Genomic DNA, 20947 nt, shown 5'->3' with positions numbered 1-20947 from the left:
ATCAAATTTAAAACCTCTGGAATATAATCAAGAGGAAGATGGATGATCACAAGCCATCAAACCAAACTGAACTGCTTGAATTTTTGCACCAGGAGTGAAGCAGCATAAAGTTATCCAAAAGCAGTGTGTAAGACTGGTGGAGGAGAACATGATGCCAACATGCATAAAAAACTATGATTAAAAACCAAACAGGGTTGTTCCACCAAATATTGATTTCTGAACTTTTAAAACTTTATGAATATGAACTTGTTTCTTTGCATTATTTTTATAGTATTTTTGTTATTTCAGCGATTTCTCATTTTCTGCAAATAAATGATCTAAATGACAATATTTTTATTTGGAATTTTGGAGAAATGTTGTCCGTAGTTTATAGAATAAAACAACAATGTTCATTTTACTCAAACATAAACCTATAAATAGCAAAATCAAATAAACTGATTCAGAAACTGAAGTGGTCTCTTGATTTTTTCTAGAGCTGTATGAAGTTAGCAAGAAATATACAAAAAAAAAATGTAGTGTGCTGATTTGGACTTTGATTAATGAAATATAGATTTTTTTGTTGCAGAATATCATCTTTTTATAGAGATATTAAGGCTTTTCCTAATATAGTGCTCATTTGTAATTCGTGTGAATGGATTATGGTAATTGGCTGGTTTTTATTATCAACCAATAAAACTGATCTTTATGACTGTTTATGAATTTGGTCGAAAGTTTCAGTGTTAAAAATCAAAAAGCTGCGAAAACGGAGATACAAGGTCTTCGCGTGACGTCGATAATCTTAAGGTACATCAGATTAAAAAAAGAACAGTGCATTCCGAAACTGGCAGCGCAGAAATAAATAAAACAATACTGGCTATCTCATTAAGTGCAGATTCTGACCACAGAGATGCGGGATTGGAGTCGAAACGAGCGAAGAGCGAAAAACACAGTAAAAAATACAACGAAAGAAACCGATAAGACAAACTTGGAACAGTTTTTTTTTATCTTAAACAGCCGCTGCGTTCTTTTTTTGGAGGGTCCCGTCCATGCTTCTGGCTTGAGTGAGACCCACAAGCAGGTATGAAAGTGAGGCTCTATGAACAAAACACCCTGAAAAACAAACAGAGAAAGAGAGAGAGAAATATCAGAAAATGTAAAAAAATCATGCCAATCATTTACACAAAGTAACATCTGAACATTTACTACATTCAAACTGCTGCTGATGCTGTAGCATTTCCAAGTAGCATCATCACAGCGCTAACGCTCGGAGAACAGCACAGCGACTCGGTTCTGATACATCAGCTCACAGACGCAGCCTTGTGCTGATCCACATCACCCTAGGAGTGATGAGTGGAAAGAGAGAGACCATCCAGAGAGAGAGAGAGCAAGGACAATTGTGCTCTCTCAGGGCTCAGGCAACTGATGGCAAGCTGTATGATCAGGATTCGAACCAGTGATCTCCCGATCATTGTGGCAGCGAAAAATTAGAAACTGGGTCTTGCAACAAGTGGGTGCAAAAGTGTTTCTGTAAAAAAAAAATGCTACCGTAAACACTACTTATGGGTAGTGCACCTCCTGGTGAGAGATCGGTGACTGATAGACAGGCCTCTTCAAAGTGCTTAAAGGTATTTAGCTAATTTGAGAGACTTTTATTTGAACTAAAATAATAATAATAATAATAATAATAATAATAATTCGACTAATTACTCGCCATCTAATTACTCGCCATCTGTCCATCAGCCAGTCACTGTTTCCTTAGTTTGTTGTGATGGCCTGAATCACGTAAAACATACAAAAACAGACAAAGGAAACAGGAAACGCTGGGGTATGGGGTATACATTTTTAGTATACTAAAAAGAATGTATTTCATGCCATCCCTGTGTTGAGATCTGTGTGTTTTAACGGAAAATATTTAAATTTCAGGAATTATAAAATATTATGTATCATAAATTATTTGAGTAATATTGTATAAATTAAGTAATTGTAATTAGGTAATAATGACTTAATGAAGTGATTTATCTGAAATTAAATTTACTTAAAAAACCAAATGCAGAAAGATGCGAAACTTTTTTATAGTAAATTTTACTCATTTTTTTTTTAGTGCAGGAGAGACAAAGAACAGGACGAGAACGTGACACACTTGTTTAACACACAGTGTTAAAATATCTCTACCACAAAAATTACGATTATAGAGTTAATTTAACACTGTATGCAGTCATATACTGTATTAACTTTATGTAACTGTCACCCAAAGGGTAAAACAACCCTTAAAATTGTAAATAAATTATCTTTTTTTTAAGTTTGTTTACATTTATTTTTGTATATTTTCACTATATATATATAACTTCACCTGAAGCTATATACCAGAGTATCTACAAGTCATTATAAAATGTGAGCTATACCACAGAATAAGCTTTATATTTAAAACAAGAGAGACCATCGAAAAACTGGCAAAAAAACAATGGTTCTCCCACAATAACACAATAGCACAATAGCACAATAACACAATAACACAATAGCACAATAGCACAATAACACAATAACACAATAGCACAATAACACAATAGCACAATAACACAGTAGCACAATAGCACAATAGCACAATAACACAATAGCACAATAGCACAATAACACAATAGCACAATAACACAATAGCACAATAACACAGTAGCACAATAGCACAATAGCACAATAGCACAATAACACAATAGCACAATAGCACAATAACACAATAGCACAATAACACAATAGCACAATAGCACAATAACTCTTATCCACCATCCAACCCAACAACACCACCAAGAGGGTGAATAACACATCCACCAGGGGGATCACCATAACTGAAGCCCACACTGTAGATTTTACTGTGTATCATACATTTATGAGAGTAGATGGGAAGCCATATATTCAGCAGCCTACGAGTGTAGAGCTACAGGATCTACATTGAAAAAAATGTTGAGTAAAATTTACTTAAAAAAAAAAACTTTCTGCATTTGCTTTTTTTTTAAAGGAAATTTAACCTTTACTTCATTTCTGCAAACAATATTACCTAATTACAATTACTTAATTTATACAACATTAATTCAAATAATTTATGATACATAATATATTATAATTCCTGAAATTTAAATATTTTTAGTTAAAACACACATATTACACTGTCTCAACACATGGATGGCATGTAATACGTTCTTTTATGTATTGTTAGTATACTAAAAAGAATATATTACATGCCATCCATGTGTTGAGACAGTGAGACTTGGTCTGTTTACAAAATAAATATTTGAATGTGTGTTTTAACTAAACATATAAATAATACTATTGTATGAATGAAGTTATTGTAATATATATGCAGAAATTGCATGCAAAAATTAAGTAAAGTTTACTAAAAGAAATGATTGATTCAGTAAAAATAAATGAAGTAAAGTTTACTAAAAGAAAGGATTGATTCAGTAAAAATAAATGAAGTAAAGTTTACTAAAAGAAAGGATTGATTTAGTAAAAATAAATGAAGTAAAGTTTTACTAAAAGAAAGGATTGATTCAGTAAAATAAAATAAGTAAAGTTTACTAAAAGAAAGGATTGATTCAGTAAAAATAAATGAAGTAAAGTTTACTAGAAGAAAGGATTGATTTAGTAAAAATAAATGAAGTAAAGTTACTAAAAGAAAGGATTGATTTAGTAAAAATAAATGAAGTAAAGTTTTACTAAAAGAAAGGATTGATTTAGTAAAAATAAAGGAAGTAAAGTTTACTAAAAGAAAGGATTGATTTAGTAAAAATAAATGAAGTAAAGTTTACTAAAAGAAAGGATTGATTCAGTAAAAATAAATGAAGTAAAGTTTACTAAAAGAAAGGATTGATTCAGTAAAAATAAATGAAGTAAAGTTTACTAAAAGAAATGATTGACTGAAGTTCAGTTCACTTATTTACTCTAACTGTAACTCTATTTAAGTCTTGAAACCGAGTTGAAGTTACTTAAATTTATCTGAAATTAAATTTACTTTAAAAAAAAGCAAATGCAGAAAATTGCTAAATTTTTAAAGCAACATTTTTTTCAGTGTACAGGCCCATCTGTGGGGAACATCTGTGTGTAAATGTCCTGTAGGATGTTTTACTGAACCTTTATACCTCCATTATACCCAATCAATGTATCTCGTATCCAGGCTAACTGGCCCAACAGGATTCTACAGCTTCTTCTTAATTGTGTGTAAAAAATCTAAAAAAAAAATCTATACCACTCCACTGTAGCCCAGAGGAGCAAACAAACCCAAGCAAACATCAGACAAAGACCTTGGCTTCTGAAGCTGTAGATGTTTGAAGTGACTCCTCTCACAGGATCTACGCCGGGCCGCACACTAAACAAGCGAGTCAATTGGCGCGACGTGCCGATTCTGCAGAGCTGGAGAAAGTGCTGGAGAACAGGCTCTTATCTGAGCGGGCGTGAGAGTGCCAGAGCCGGTGGAGTGCTGCCACTCGCTCCAGCTAATCCTGTTACTCTACAGCCCGTCCTCCACCACTGCTACACTAACTGCTGCTACACTAACTGCTGCCAATCAGAAAACAGGCCTGAAAGGTATCTGTAGAAATCACCAAGCACCAGAACAGGGGTGGCCTTAAACCACCGGAACTCAACGGCCCAATGTAACGAATGAGAATCTCCTGCTATTATAACATTTAAACCACTTTTAAACCTATATATAAGTATATACTTTTGCTGTAACAAAAAACTTTGAACAACTCCAAACTCTGGAAAAAATTAGACCACTTAAAAATTATGAGTTTATTTGACTAAACCAAACTGAAAACCTCTGGAATATAATCAAGAGGAAGATGGATGATCACAAGCCATCAAACCAAACTGAACTGCTTGAATTTTTGCACCAGGAGTGAGAAGCATAAAGTTATCCAAAAGCAGTGTGTAAGACTGGTGGAGGAGAACATGATGCCAAAAAAACAGTGATTAAAAACCAGGGTTATTCCACCAAATATTGATTTCTGAACTCTTTAAACTTGTGTATGAATATGAACTTGTTTTTTTTTCTTTGCATTATTTGAGGTCTGAAAGCTCTGCATCGTTTTTGCTATTTCAGCCATTTCTCATTTTTTGCTAATAAAAGCTCTAAATTACAATGTTTTTATTTGGAATTTGGGAGAAATGTTGTCTGTAGTTTATAGAATAAAACAACAATGTTCATTTTACTCAAACATAAACCTACATCAAATAATAGCAAAACTGATTCAGAAACTGAATCTAGAGGGGTATAAAGTGCCCCAGTATTGTTGTGGGCTTTTATTAAGCTTAAATTTTAAGCTTTTATTGTTTTTTTGACCAAACAGCAGCATCAAAAAATGCATGACTTTACTCTTTTTATTCTCCTTGATACTAAAGTCACATGAATTTTATTCTAACTGCTTTGAATTGGATATGTATCAGATTTCATCGATGCATACTTATGCAAATTATATATATATATATATATTATTATAAAGCATCAATGCCTTTTAACAACCCTAATACACAGTCTACACTACTGTCTGATTCTGAGCTGCTTCTGTATCAGAGAGAAAAGCACACTTACTCGTCTGAGTCTTTCTTGCTTTCCTCGATGTATGCGATGGATTCTGACCGCAGCCGGTTCGTGACCTCGTACGTACGTAGAGTCACGCCGAAAATGTCTTCATGGTAGCGATTCTCATCCTGAGAAACAAACAAACAATGAGAAAAAGGTTTGTATGTTGTATGCATTGATATATAATGATAAATAGTATATTATGATAAATAACACATTTTATTTCATAGGTGCCCTTCGGTCAATCGAGTGCAAAATGCTACAAATGTATAAAAAACACACAAAAACTGCAAATAAAGATTTAAAACTAGTTAGATTGACTGAGTTAGATTGAAAAGTCTATAAATTATAAACAAGTGGGTTTTGAGTGCGTATTTAAACTGTGAAAGTGAGTTTATGTTCTTTATTTAGTAGTGGTGAGATCTATCTATCTATCTATCTATCTATCTATCTATCTATCTATCTATCTATCTATCTATCTATCTATCTATCTATCTATCTATCTATCTATCTATCTATCTACCACATATCTACCATGTATAGTAACGGAACTAAATGATTTCCATGTGTTGTCCTTTTTTAGTATTTTTTTTTTTCAGTTTCATTGTCTAACCCTTGTATTTGTCACATTAAAGCAACATTATTCAGATTTTATACCCAAAAATCAGAGACCGACGCAACCCGCCCTATACCCTGTCATTATTAGCCCAAGCCTGATTTAAACCTGACATTTTTTTTGTAAGAATAGCGTTAAAACTGAGCTTTTTTTTTTCAACACTGAAGAATCATAGACCTGTAATTTAAGTTTTACGTATATTATAAAATAAAAGGCTTCTTTCCTAAATTTCCTTTGGGATAAATAAAGTATCTATCTATCTATCTATCTATCTATCTATCTATCTATCTATCTATCTATCTATCTATCTATCTATCTATCTATCTATCTATCTATCTATCTATCTATCTAATGATACAGGCGGCGGAGTTCTGGACCAGTTAAAGCTTATGGAGAGATTTGTGGGTGAGATCGTAGATAGAAGTTGAATAGGGAGTAAGGGAGGGATGGAGGAGGTTGATGTTATGCAGGTGGAAGTTAGCAGAACAAGTAATATTGTTAATATGAGACTGAAATGAAAGGGCACTGTGGAGGATGACACCCAGACTCTTTACGTGCGGGGAGGAAACGGAGAACGGAGCAATTATGATTGTCCAAAGAAAAGGTGGGTTCACACTTTTGGCTGCTACTGTACGTGTGGTAAAAGGAACTTGGCGGTTTCTCTGACCCTCAGTTTGCTGATGTAGAATCCCGCGTCCTCCAGGGACATGTTGCCTTGCAGTTTGACGATCTGCTGGACGGTCTTCAGCACGTCTCCGGCCATGGTGACGTCCCCACAGACGTAGATATGACCCCCCTCCTCCCTCAAACACCTATACACCGTCTCAGATAACTGCTCCCGCAGAACATCCTGAACATATTTCTGATACAGAGAGAGAACAGAGAGAACAGAGAGAGAGAGAGAGAGAGAGAGAGAGAGAGAGATTTAACCTGATCTTTATTTAACATTATTTCAAACACATGGGAAAACTGTCAAAACCAGAAACTTCATGTATTAAACAGACACACTCATCTATATAAACTCTTCAGACAATCAGATAGACAATCAAATAATCCTATCCAATTATCCTCATTTACCTCTTTTTAAAAACATTAAAATCCTACCAAACGGCACAGACTGCAATACATCAAATGTGCACAATTCATTCATCATTATCATCAATAGAACATAAAACTTGATTCTGAGCCCAAATTAAGCAAAGCTCCTGTAAACAAGAACAGAGAGAGAGAGAGAGAGAGAGAGAGAGAGAGAGAGAGAGAGAGAGAGAGAGAGAGAAAGAGATGGGGAGAGAGAGAATAGGAGGAAGAGATAAGGAGAGACAGAGTTAGAGAGATGGATAGATAGAGAGAGAGAGAGAGAGAGAGAGAGAGAGAAGTAAAGAGAGAGGGAGAGAGAAAGCGAGATAGGGAGAGATAGATAATAAAAGAGAGACAGAGAGAGAGAGAGAAAAAAGGAGAGTGAATAAGAGGTAGATAGATAGATAGATAGATAGATAGATAGATAGATAGATAGATAGATAGATAGATAGATAGATAGATAGATAGATAGATAGATAGAAGGAAAAAAGAAAAAGAGAGGGAGAGAGAAAGCGAGATAGAGAGAGATAGATAATGAGAAAAAAAGTGAGAAAGATAGACAGAGAGAGAATAGGAGTGATGAATAAAAGATAGATAGATAGATAGATAGATAGATAGATAGATAGATAGATAGATAGATAGATAGATAAAATGACATAATAGTAGAGAGAGAGAAAGAAAGAGGGTGACAGAGTTAGAGAGCAAAATAAAGAGCATAATAGACAGAGAGAGAGAGAGAGAGAGAGAAAGAGAGAGAGAGAATAGGGAAACAGATGGTAATGAGTAAGACAGTGTGACAGAGTCATATACAGAAGTGCACTGAAGAGACTCCAGACTCCATCATGACGTTGTTGCATCATTGTTCTCATTCATCTTCCTGAAGAGTGAAGGAGACGCCGTCGCTCCATCACAGAGAGAGATGTGAAATTCACGCTACGCCCAAATATTCAGCATAATTTAAATCAGAAACAGCGTGAAACACTCAGTCCAGTGACACTTCCACCCAGCGCTTTACATCCACGACAATATATTACACTGTATTGCAGCATCTTTATAATATACCTCAATTCAAAACGAACTCTGTTCCAGACAGACTGCAATTTAATACGATACGGAATCATCTGAATTTAAATCAGAAGAACTTTAACCACTAAACTTTTACCAAACTCTTCACTTAAACTATAAAACTTCCGAAATACAGGCGCATAAGTGTAAGCGATGAATATTTTAATGGGTAGTTCTTCAAATGAAATAACCATAATTTAACCAATTAACTTAAAAATACATTTACAACTAAATTAAATACAACTTTACTACTAAACTTTGCAGCTAAAACTAATAAAAATGATGCCATAAAAAAACATAAAAAGCATAAACTTACTTAAAACTCTAAAGAATAAAAAAAATGTTTTTTTTAGTGATGTCATAAAAAAGCATAAGAGTTTTGTTATTTATTTTTTTTATGTTTTTTTAAACGAGTTAAGCATAATTTAACCATTCTCAAAAATTAAAAGTTCAGTCTTTTTTATTAAATGTTTTTTTTTTTTTTTTTAAGGCCTTGGGCCTCTTTTTTTAACATCACACTATGTTACACTATATTGCAGCATGTTTATAATATATCTCAAAAACAAAACACATCCAGTTCGGGACTGAGTGCAGTTTAATAGAATTGTAGACTTTCCCCTCGGGGATCAATAAAGTATCTATCTGTCTGTCTATCTATCTATCTATCTATCTATCTATCTATCTATCTATCTATCTATCTATCTATCTATCTATCTATCTATCTATCTATCTATCTATCTATCTATCTATCTATCTATATGATATGGTCTCATCTGAATTTAAATTAGAAGAACTTTAACCACTAAACTTTTTTTAAGCTACAACTATTGAAAGTGATGCCATAGAAAAAAGCATAAAAAAGAACTTTCTCTAAAGAAGTTTAAAAAAAATAATTAAAGAATACCACAGTTTTTGTAAACATTCTTAAAAATAAAAATACTAAATTTGCGAAAAAACTAAAATTCTTTCACTTTAATAATTAAGTTTTTTTTACTTAAATAATTTGCAATATAATATTGCAAAATAATAAATCTCAATACAAAGTGCACCTGATGCACACAGACCAAATTTATTATGATCTGGCGTCATCTGAAATTAAATTATAAGAATCTTTACCACTAAACTTTTCAGCTACAACTAGTGAAAGTGATGCCATATGAAAAGCATAAAATGAAAAACTTACTTTCTCTAAAATTAATATTTGGGTGTTTTTAACTATTCTTAAAAATGCAAAACTAAATTTGCAAAAAAAAAAGAAGTGTTTTTTCAATTCTTATTAATTACGTTTTTTTATTAAATAGTTTTGGGTGCTTGGGGCCCTTCTTTTAGCAATACACTGCATTATATTACATTATATTACACTATATACAAGAGTTAGTTCCGACCTCACAATCTGATTGGTTGAGAAGTGTTCTAGCCATGCTGATATGTGTGATAACATCACGCCCTTCTCACACTAAACTTGTATCACTCCACCGGCGTGTTGCCGAGTAACGACATATATAAAGTTTTAAATCATCACCTCCACAGGCAGCAGCGTTAGCTTAGCACAGGCTAGCGCTCAGTCACGGCACGCTCGCCCGCAGCGCTGGCTGTTTTTTGTGGAAAAAAGGGAAGGAAAATCGCTCAGCTAATGCCATCTGACAGCCAGAACGCTAACTAGCCAGGCTACGCTAAACTAAGTTAATGCTAAGCTGAAGCAAGCTACGCTAACCTAACCACAGTCCAGCCGGCTAGCTAAAACCAACACAACCCAGCAAAACAAGCAGAAATGCTCAAAAAATGCACAGCTTTCACCTGAAGACGACTCCACGGAGCAGGAGAAGAGAGTATTAGCGTTATTTCACGCTCCTAACGTTACCACCTTCGCTTATTCACAATTTAGATTTCAAGCTAGCGTTCGTGGTGTTAGTCTGTATGAACCATACACCGTTTTGTAGTTAAGTTTCAGTTCTGTAACAGTTGTTGTGGAACTACTTTTTGGCAGAAGGCACAGTCTATATTGAAGCATATTCATTCTTAATTTCTTTGATTTATTTTCTTTATTCATTTTGTATAAAAAAAACTGTTGTATAAAAGCAACACTCGTGTGTTATCACGAATAATGATGTTATTCGTGATAACACACTCCCTCTCGTGTTCTATTGCTTAAATATTGCAGCATCTTTATAATATACCTTATTTCAAAACGCATTCTGTTCCAGAAAGACAGCAATTTAATACGATACGGACTCATCTGAATTTAAATCAGAGGAAATTTAACCACCAAACTTTTACCAAACTTTTTTATAAGTGCATAAGTGTCAGTGATGCCATTGAAAAAGTAGAACAATTTTAGCTTCTCTAAAGAATCTTTTAAAGGAATAGTTATAGTTATTCAATTGTAAATGAGATTTTATTTAATTTACCACCAAACTTTCCAGCTACAATACAGACAACCTCCATAACATATTTAATGTAATTTTAAAGAGTTTTGTTAATAGGTGAATTAGCAAAAAGAGAGAAAGAGAGAGAGAGAGAGAGAGAGAGAGAGAGTGCCACCATCTGTACCTTTGGTCTTCCAGGTTCTCGAGAGTAAGCGGTGTAGAGCTCCTTAAACACCTCCTTGTTCTTGGCCTGGATGGTCTCTTCTTTGTAGATGTGGTCCATTTGAGACTGTCGACACCCGAACACTAAAATCATCGGACAGGCCTTTATCCCTGTGTAGAATAAAAAACATATTAAGATCCAAAAAACTGTTACTAAAAACAAGTATCTTTTTTATTTTTTTTGTATCGATTTTTAGTTTACTATAAAATTTGAACAGACGAACTGTCTCTTACACTGTGTCAAAATTTCTGGATGAACAGACCAATAGAAATACTTTAAAATGGCCTGAAATAAACTATTTTTACATTGACTTCCATTGAAAGTTACGAAGGTTTTTTCTCTCTCCTGTAAAGTTGCTGTTTTGGCGATACTTGTTTTTTTTACTTGCCTTTAACCTACTGCATATTACATTCAAAGCATTTTTATGCATCATAAAAATATTGTGATGTTTATTGAGATTAAGGCATAAATGTCTGAAAAAGGCATTTTTCGAAGCTAAAATCATTCGCAACACATTTTATAAGTATTTTTAAGAATTTAAAAATAATTGCCTTTATTTTCCAGGTCGTAGAGTCTCTGTTGCCAGAAGCTTCTGAATGGAGCGATTCCTGTTCCCGGCCCGACCAGAATACAGGGAACTCTACTGTCCTTCGGCATCCGGAACGATGGAGCTCTGCAAACAAATACAACATGTATTCACGTCATTTCTGGCGTATTGCTACTATATCTTGGCAATAGAAAACATAGGTGCTCCACTGACTGAACACAACCTAGACAGACAGAGTCAACAGTCGGATGTTAATTGCTATCTTGGCAGTGAATTGTCTACACAGGCACGAGAACATCCTTCCTTTTTAATAACAATCAGCAGTGTACAAACCCATAGCGCATTCCTATTGGCAGCTGTGCAAACTTAAAAAAAAAATTATTGCAAACAATAAACAGAAAGAACGTACAGGTCAGTTTCTGTCTCTGGTGAGAAGAATACTTTTGATACGTTATGATAGATTAGACACCTTCCCTCTGCTACTGACAACTTTTATGGAGATGCGGATTTCATTTTCCAGCAGAACTTGGCACAAAAATGAGACACTGATTTTTGGCTTTTTTCATAGGCTGTAAGCCATAATCATCAACAGTTCAATGTTATGTACATTATATGTACAGTATCTGTACAGTATATGAAGTACCATTCATTTTTAAGAGTGTGTGAGGAACTCTTATTTTGAATTCTATATTGTATTGCTGGTATATGAGAGTATATAGAAACTTTACCGTCTGACGAAGCATGGCACCATGTCTCCCGCTTCCACACTGTTGAGCCAGGAGGAACACACCCCGTGGTGTACGGGACCTGCACCATCTGCAGAGAATTAAACACACACCTTAATTAAATTCATGTCTGATTATCAGCGCTGATCTGATGCTAATGCAACTTGGTTGCATTCATGTAGTTTCTGTGAGAGATTAAACAAAACTGCCATTTTTTTTGTTTCTTTTATGCTAAATAACATAGATGTTAAGGCGACAGTTTTGCACATCTTTGGCTGTATTTTCTCAGCCCATTTTATGAGGTAGAGTCTCCTGGAATTCAGGCTTTCAGTTAACAGCTGTGCTGAACTCATCAAGAGTTAATAATTGATAATAATGAATTTCGTTCCTCTTAATAAAGTGTTTGAGAGCATCAGTTGTAAAGTAATGAAGATGTAGAGTTACAGGTATACAGTGAAAAGTGAATATTTGAGTAATATTTTAATACAGATTATGAGAAGCAAGAAATACTCAACTAAGTAAAGAAAAAAAATGGCTTTAAGGAGAAATTAAGGTCAGTTAATGCAAAAAGAAGAAATTCAAGAAGTTCGAAACTGGCACCCATCAGGACTGAACCAGGAAAGGAAGAGCGAGAGTTTCCTTTGTTGAACAGTATCAGTTCTTCACAGAGTATTATTTTTTTGGTTTGTTTACCACTTTGAAGTTACTGCATGATTCCTTATACAGTGTTCTTTCATAGTATATATATACTGAATGAGAAAAAATGAAGGTCAGTCAATTTAAAAAAAGGATTTTAAGAACTTTGAAAGTATCCTCCCTTGCGGTCCAGTGCAAAGACTTTTAAAATCAGTAAAATGATGAAACTGGCACTCATCAGGACTGAACCAGGAAAGGAAGAGCGATATTTTCCTCTGTTGAACAGGATCAGTTCTTCACAGAGTATTTTTTTTTTGTTTCTGTAACACTTTTAAGTTTAACTCTACATGATTCCTTATACAGTGTTCTTTCATAGTCTGGATCACTTCACTATTCATTAGGATATATATATATATATATATATATATATATATATATATATATATATATATATATATATATATATAATATGAAAAATATTAAGGTCGTTGCAATTCAGTGCAAAGACCTTTAAAATCAGTATAATGGTATAATGATGAAACTGGCACTCATCAGGACTGAACCAGGAAAGGAGTTGCAAGAGTTATAGCACCCAAATGCTTCTTCATAGAGTTTTTGGGTTTGTTTAACACTTTTAAGTTACTACATGATTCCTTATACAGTGTTTCTTCATAGTCTGGATCACTTCACTACATACAAATATATATAAAAACTTGGTCAGTTTGTGCTGCATTGAACATTTCAATATGTCCAACTTGAGGATCCAACTTCAGAAGGTGTTAATTTGTTTTTTTATGGTCTGAAACTGGTTTTCTAATGAAACTGATGCTGTATGAACGCAGCATCAGTGATTAATGCTGCCGGGGTCTGAGTGCGAGCGTCTTCAGCCAAGTGGAACTGCTATAATTTAGCTGGCAATTACGGCATTACGCACATCATTTCATGTTTACAATGCGTTTAAGCAGGAGGATCGGGGACGGGTCACCTCCTGAGTGCGGCGAGATGATTATCGCCTTTCTTCTTAACATTTAGGAACTGAAGAGATGATTAGCGTCCTCCTTTTTAACATCTGCTAAGTGAAAAAGCTTCACGGCACATCAGCAAATCAGGCGTGACCGATCAGCTAATCAGCTCTGGAATTAATTCAGGCGAGTTATTAAAACATGCACGCTCCTCGCGGAACTGGAGCCGGCGTCTCTTTTTCCTCTCTCTGCTCCAGAAACAGCGCAGAGCCTGAGCTCATTAAGTGCTCGGCCACAGAGGCAGACTGGAGGTGAGTTTTTAAAAAGGTCAGGAGCTCCTGTTAGAAGCAGCTAATCCCTTAAATAATCACACTTTGGCAGAAAGGATCCTGTTTCTGCCACCAGATCTGCTGGAAGTGAGAAGGTCTTTACTGTACTGCAGAAATGAGTGGCACCTCCAAACTGCTATTAATTAGCCAGAAACTGTAATAACGGCACGGCTGGAGTCAACCACGGGTTCACAGTTCAGGAGGGTTTCTGAGGGTGTCTAAGGGGTTTCTGAGGGATTTCTGAGGGGTTCTGAGATTTTCTAAGGGGTTTCTGAGGGTCTCTGATGGGTTTCTGAGGGTTTCTAAAGGGTCTCTGAGGGTTTCTGGGGTTTTCTGAGGGGTTTCTGAGGGTTTCTGAGGGTTTCTAAAGGGTCTCTGAGGGTTTCTGGGGGTTTCTGAGGGTTTCTGAGGGTTTATAAAGGGTCTCTGAGGGGTTTCTGAGGGTTTCTAAGGGTTTCTGAGGGGTTTCTGAGGGTTTCTAAGGGGTTTCTGAGGGGTTTCTGAGGGTTTCTGAGAGCTGGTGTTGGAAGGAGCTTTGATCTAAAAAAAGAATATTTAGATCTGTACATGTTCACATTTAAAATAATTCAGATCCATCAATTCAAATCTATTTGATTCAAAACTAATACCGACATGGCTAGAGAGGTTCTGAGGGTTTCTAAGGGGTTTCTGAGGGGTTTCTGATGGGTTCTGAGGGTTTCTAAGGGGTTTCTGAGGCGTTTCTGAGGGTTTCTGAGAGCTGGTGTTTCTCAGGTGGTGGAAGGATCTTTGATCTAAAAAAAAGAATATTTAGATCTGTACATGTTCACATTTAAAATAATTCAGATCCATCAATTCAAATCTATTTGATTCAAAACTAATACCGACATGGCTAGAGAGGTTCTGAGGGTTTCTAAGGGGTTTCTGAGGGGTTTCTGAGGGGTTCTGAGGGTTTCTAAGGGTTTCTAAGGGGTTTCTAAGGGTTTCTAAGGGGTTTCTAAGGGGTTTCTGAGGCATTTCTGAGGGGTTCTGAGGGGTTTCTGAGGGTTTCTAAAGGGTCTCTGAGGGTTTCTGGGGGTTTCTGAGGGGTTTCTGAGGGTTTCTGAGGGTTTATAAAGGGTCTCTGAGGGGTTCTGAGATTTTCTAAGGGGTTTCTGAGGGTCTCTGAGGGGTTTCTGAGGGTTTCTAAAGGGTCTCTGAGGGTTTCTGGGGGTTTCTGAGGGGTTTCTGAGGGGTTTCTGAGGGTTTCTAAAGGGTCTGTGAGGGTTTCTGGGGGTTTCTGAGGGGTTTCTGATGGTTTCTGAGGGTTTATAAAGGGTCTCTGAGGGGTTTCTGAGGGTTTCTAAGGGTTTCTGAGGGGTTTCTGAGGGTTTCTAAGGGGTTTCTGAGGGGTTTCTGAGGGTTTCTGAGAGCTGGTGTTGGAAGGAGCTTTGATCTAAAAAAAGAATATTTAGATCTGTACATGTTCACATTTAAAATAATTCAGATCCATCAATTCAAATCTATTTGATTCAAAACTAATAACGGCATGGCTAGAGAGGTTCTGAGGGTTTCTAAGGGGTTTCTGAGGGGTTCTAAGGGGTTTCAGTTCAGGAGGGTTTCTGAGGGGTTCTGAGGGTTTCTAAGGGTTTCTAAGGGGTTTCTAAGGGGTTTCTAAGGGTTTCTGAGAGCTGATGTTCCTCAGGTGGTGGAAAGAGCTTTGATCTAAAAAAATTAAACCCTTTTTTATTTTAAATGTAAGAATATTTAAATCTGTACATGTTCACATTTAAAATAATTCAGATCCATCAATTCAAATCTATTTGATTCAAAACTAATAACGGCACGGATGGAGAGGTTATGAGGGTTTCTAAGGGATTCTGAGGATTTCTAAGGGTTTCTAAGGCGTTTCTGAGGCGTTTCTGAGGGTTTCTAAGGGTTTCTAAGGGGTTTCTAAGGGGTTTCTGAGGGTTTCTGAGAGCTGGTGTTTCTCAGGTGGTGGAAGGAGCTTTGATCTAAAAAAAAATTAATCCTTACATTTCAGATGTAAGAATATTTAAGAATATTCGTGTTCACATTTAAAATAATTCAGATCCATCAATTAAAATCTATTTGATTCAAAACTAATAACGACACGGCTGGAGTCAACCACGGGTTCACTCAGTTCAGGAGGGTTTCTGAGGTTTTCTGAGGGTTTCAATAAGAAACAGACCCAGTTAACAGACAACATTATAAAAACATTTTGTATTGTTTTAAAAAAGGTTTCAGGAAGGTTTCTAGTCATATTTGAGGTATTTTTCTTATTGTAAAGTTTCTGTACTTTTCTGAAATGGTATCAAATTCAGATCAGAGTGGTTCTTACCTCTGGTACGGTAGGAGACCACAGCCACGGTGAGGTGGATCTCTCCTGGATGGAGGTCTGGGGAGGAGCTGATGGAGTAGTAGCGGGGCTGGAGCAGGGGGAGCTGGGTGAGGAGCAGGGTGCAGGGAACCTGCAGCGACGGGAACTCCTCCAACACCTCCACCATGGTGGGGTTATTATACCACTTCCACTCCTCATACTCCTGCAGACCCTGTACACACAAAACACAACACAACGACACGGAGTGTTACTGAATCATTCTTGAATCGATGTGGCCGGGGTATTTACTATATTTGTATTTACTGTAACGTGCTTTATAAAGCGCTATCATCATGTTCATAAAGGGTTTATACATCTTTCCTAATGGCTCATGGCAATTACCATCAGTGTGTTGTTTTTCCCCTAGGCTTTGAGTTTTGTATATATTGTATATTGACTACTGACTGTATATTGTGATGTTGCAGTGAATTTTCCTTAATTAAGTTTAAAAACGTTAAATAAAAGCATTCTGAGAACATCAAGAAAACTTTGAGTCAGATTTAACATTCTAAGAATGTTAACTGTAACGTTTAGGAAACGTTATACTAACCAAAAACTGTTAGCTGGGCTTTATAACATAAGTTGCTTTCTTTCTTTCCTTGTGGGAATCAAAAATCGCTAATAGCTAAAATCGCTTGTTTTTCCTTTATTCCATCCAGAGCTTTATCCATATCTCTATCCATTCATCCATCCATCCATCCATCCATCTCTCTCCTCTTTCTCCCATTCACTCCACCAGGATGAGGGTGAGTCACTGGTTGGCAGTCATTCTTAGCAGCGTAGCGTTAGCGCTGCGTTAGCGCTGTGTTAGCGCTGGGTTAGCGCTGTGTTAGCGCTGCTACAGTGGGAGGCAGAGCGAGGGGAATATTTGGAGGCAGAGGGAAATGGTATTGACACTGAGTGATTGGCGAGGGGAAGCGAGAGAGTTGGAGAGTTAATGAATGATCTGACTGAGAAAATTGCTGCTAATTTGAAAAGCTGAGCCGTAGTCACGCGCCGCGGCGGCAGTGGCAGCTTTAGCCGAGCGCAGAGGAAGTGTTGGACAATGGTTGTGAATGTGTTACTGAAATGAGCATAGCTAACACAAAGCTAACACAGCTCTCTTTCAGCACATACCATCATAATGTATGATAGTGTGTGTTAATTCTTAAGTATTGATGAATTCTAGCTTCCTAACTGAGTTAGCGGTGGACGCTAACCTACGCTAGCTTTCCTTATTAACTTTAGTTTACTGTTCAAACCATAGACTGTGTATAGCTGGACAGAGCATCATCTCTCAAAAGTAAAGCCACCACAGGTCGGGCGCCCCCTGCTGTTCGGCTGCAGAAAGCTGTGTAACTCCACCCATCCCCATAGGTTTCAATGGCAAAACAGACAACTTTCAATCACGTTTTTTTCTAATAAACTGTAATTCTAACTCAATTATTTAAATGCAACAGTTAGTGTAACCTCTGCTTATATTGTTATTTTTGTTATACCGCCACAGAATTAGTTTTTTTAAACGTTATTGAGCTCTATTTAAAAAAGGTGTGGTTATTGTAAAAGGGCTGGTTATGGGCGGGACCAATAACAGACCGTCAGCTCCGCTCCGCTCCGTTCTGCAGCCTGTGACCTCGAGGCAGCCCTCAGGGGTGGGGTTATTTAAATGAGTAGGCTGCTCTCCACAGTCTTTCTCCCTCCTCTGGTCTCTACTGCGCTCTACAGAATCGGGTGTCAGGATCGCCAACATGGAGGAAGATTTTGGCTTCATTTTCATTGAATGAATGGGAACGGCGACACGGCGTCCATCTTTCTTTACAGTCTCTGGTTCAAACTAAAACATGACATCTGAGTGCTGATAAATTAAAGGAGAGATTAAAGGGAGTTAAAGGGGGGATGCGGGATGTTGGAGGGTTGGAAGATGCCCAGGAGATTTATAGGATGTTAAATTGGAAAGGGGAGGAGCTTCAAGTGGTACCAAAACTGTATTTATTGGTTAAATTGTGTTGACTAACCAGCTGATTGACTTGCCCAGGTAGAGTAACTCTAGCAATGACAAATAAGTGTTACAGAAAAATCAGTGTAATACAACAGAAGTAGAATGAGAATCATCTTTAGTGATTTTTAGCTGAGCTACGAACCGTGATCCGTGCAGCCTGATTTAGAGCGTGTCAGTGTGTCTTTGCTATCGTAACGTTGGGAAAAGTATGCTTTCCACGGCTTGAAACTCAAACAAAAGGCATGATTAATTAAGAGAATTAATACATGCCTTTTGTGCGTTTGAGCCACTGCAAGCATGTACTAATTATCTTAATTAATCATTGCTGTGTTTTGTGCGTAACATGAAATAAACCAATCAGCGTGTCAGTCTTGACAATCCCTTTAAGAGCCAAGTACAAGCTGACTTCAGCGGATTGCTATTATAAATGCGAAGGTGCACCAGCAGGTCCGTTGCTATTTAAACGACGCAGGCGAACTGACTGTAAATAGACTGTTGTCGGGGTGTAAGATAACAATGAGCATTGTGACACACCTTGTGCAGGGCGTAAGATAGGACTCTGTTTTTTTAAGTTTATTGTGATAAATAAACCATAAACAAGTATGTTCATCCCTTTAATTATGAAGGTAAAACAAAATTCAATTTAGTCCAGCAGGGAAATTGGAGTTATTGCCCTGTGCTTTATTTGTTTATGCTAAGCTAACATTAGCATCCAGTTTATTGTTTATTTTAACTGGACAACTCAACCAAGCAGTCGCACATGTTTTTGTGGATAACACGTTTCTTCTATCCATCTATAGTGCACCAATCAAGTGCGGAACATGAGAGCGCAAAACCTCATGTTTTTTTAACGCCTTGGTGTGTTTAATTTTGGGCGTAATGTGAAATAAACCAATCAGTGAGCCAATTGCGTTAATCCCCTTTAAGAAGCAGGTGAGCTCTGACTTTGGCGTGTTCGTATCTTAACAGCGCAGGGCTTTTGCGCGTCTCAGCAGAGACAGATACTGAGCTGAGTGTTCACACTGTGAAGATACACCAGCAGCTCATTTAAGGGAATAGAAATGTTATTTTATTCTTTATTCTGTTTATTGTTGAGTTAAAAGTCGGGTTTGTGCTCTGCAGTGCGTCCATGTGTTTAACAAGGGGGTGTACGAGCGCTGGGAGCACCTATAGGAATGGATTCTTGTATGTTGGACTATTGACTGTTGTCAGGGTTTTAATCAGTCAGTGGCGCTCCTGTGTTTTCTAAAAAAAAAATGGTCTATTTTGTATTAATGTTTAAACCCCACCTTGCTGAGCACCTCCAGTCTCTTCCTCTGTTTCTCGTTGGTGGCGAGAGGAGCGAACTGTTGGAGCAGGAGTGGACTGGGTGGAGTTGTGATGTCCAGAAAGTATTTAAAGGCCTGATGGATGGTGCAGGGAGGAATACGACTCTCATCCGTCCAGTTACTGATCACACCTGTGGAGCAGAGGAAGAATAAATACCTTCATTTACATCAAATAAAAACTACTGGGGACTGGAGACTGGTCTGATTTCCTCATCTGAACGTCTATAAAACTGTATAAAACTACAGCTTTAGGCTCTTTCAATTAGTACATGCATCAGTTGTGTACGTGAGCTCATCTTTACCCTACTTAACCTTTATTTTCCACAAGTCTAGACTGAGCCACGCATTTATTAAACTAACACACAAATGCCTTTGAACATCAACTAAATAATAAATGATTCATCTTAATTATTTCTTGAGTTCAGCTGCTTTTTACACAGATTGTACTAGTCAAAAGTTTGAAAACACACCTTAAATTCAGTGTTTTTTCATTGCTTTAAAAAGTTCTCCATTGTAGATTAATACTAAACTCATCCAAACTGTGAAAAAAAAAAAACTATGGAATTATTTATTAAACAAAAAAGTGTTAAACAAACCAGAATATGTTTTATAGTATTTTAGATTCTTCAAAGTAGCACCTCTTGCTTAGATGACGAGATGTTTTGCAGATCTTGGCTGAATTTTCTCAGTCAGCTTTATGAGGTTGAGTCACCTGGAATTCAGCTGTGCTGGACTCATCAAGAGTTAATTACTTGAATTTTGCAAACCTTAGGCTGTGTTTTTTCTTTTTTTTTTGTGTCCTTCCTACTCCTGTCCTCTGTTCTTTTGTTTTGTTTAGCTCCCCATGTGCTACTTGAGCACATGGCTCCGTTTTGTTTTTGGTCTTGTCTCCGCCTTAGCCTGTCTCATTTGTAACCCTGCCCCCTTGTTACTTCTCCAGGTGTCCCTTGTCTGTGCCTGTGCATAAATACCCCAAGTGCTCCTTTTTTAAATAAAAGTTCTGGTTCGTTTTCATTATATTGTTTGATTTTTTTGTTTATTTCACTTGTTTGTGTGTTAAGACTTGGTTATTTATTTGTTTTATAGTCATTGTTTTTTAGTTTTAGTGTTTATTTCTTTATTGTTTTTGTAATGTCTTCAAATAAAACCAACATGTATTTGCATCCTGCCTCCAACAATGTGTTT

The 20947-nt window shown here is 36.6% G+C and overlaps 1 protein-coding gene across 1 annotated transcript in view; it reads right to left on the bottom strand.

Annotated features, from left to right (window-relative positions):
• nos1 (nitric oxide synthase 1 (neuronal)) overlaps positions 1-20947 on the bottom strand; it is a 108076-nt gene continuing 87129 nt past the window's right edge. The window contains exons 22-29 of the mRNA XM_022667296.2: positions 19724-19893; positions 16418-16628; positions 12174-12261; positions 11450-11571; positions 10860-11008; positions 6835-7029; positions 5561-5679; positions 1-1089 (exon numbers count right to left, since the gene is read on the bottom strand). Coding sequence (XP_022523017.2) covers positions 1074-1089; positions 5561-5679; positions 6835-7029; positions 10860-11008; positions 11450-11571; positions 12174-12261; positions 16418-16628; positions 19724-19893 — 1070 coding nt within the window. The 3' untranslated portion in view covers positions 1-1073. The remainder of the gene's footprint in view (positions 1090-5560; positions 5680-6834; positions 7030-10859; positions 11009-11449; positions 11572-12173; positions 12262-16417; positions 16629-19723; positions 19894-20947) is intronic.

This window comes from Astyanax mexicanus, chromosome 22, assembly GCF_023375975.1.
Source record: "Astyanax mexicanus isolate ESR-SI-001 chromosome 22, AstMex3_surface, whole genome shotgun sequence".
Lineage (NCBI taxonomy): Eukaryota > Metazoa > Chordata > Actinopteri > Characiformes > Acestrorhamphidae > Astyanax > Astyanax mexicanus.
The sequence above is the reverse complement of the archived record's forward strand: the minus strand, read 5'-3'. Positions and strand labels throughout refer to the sequence as shown.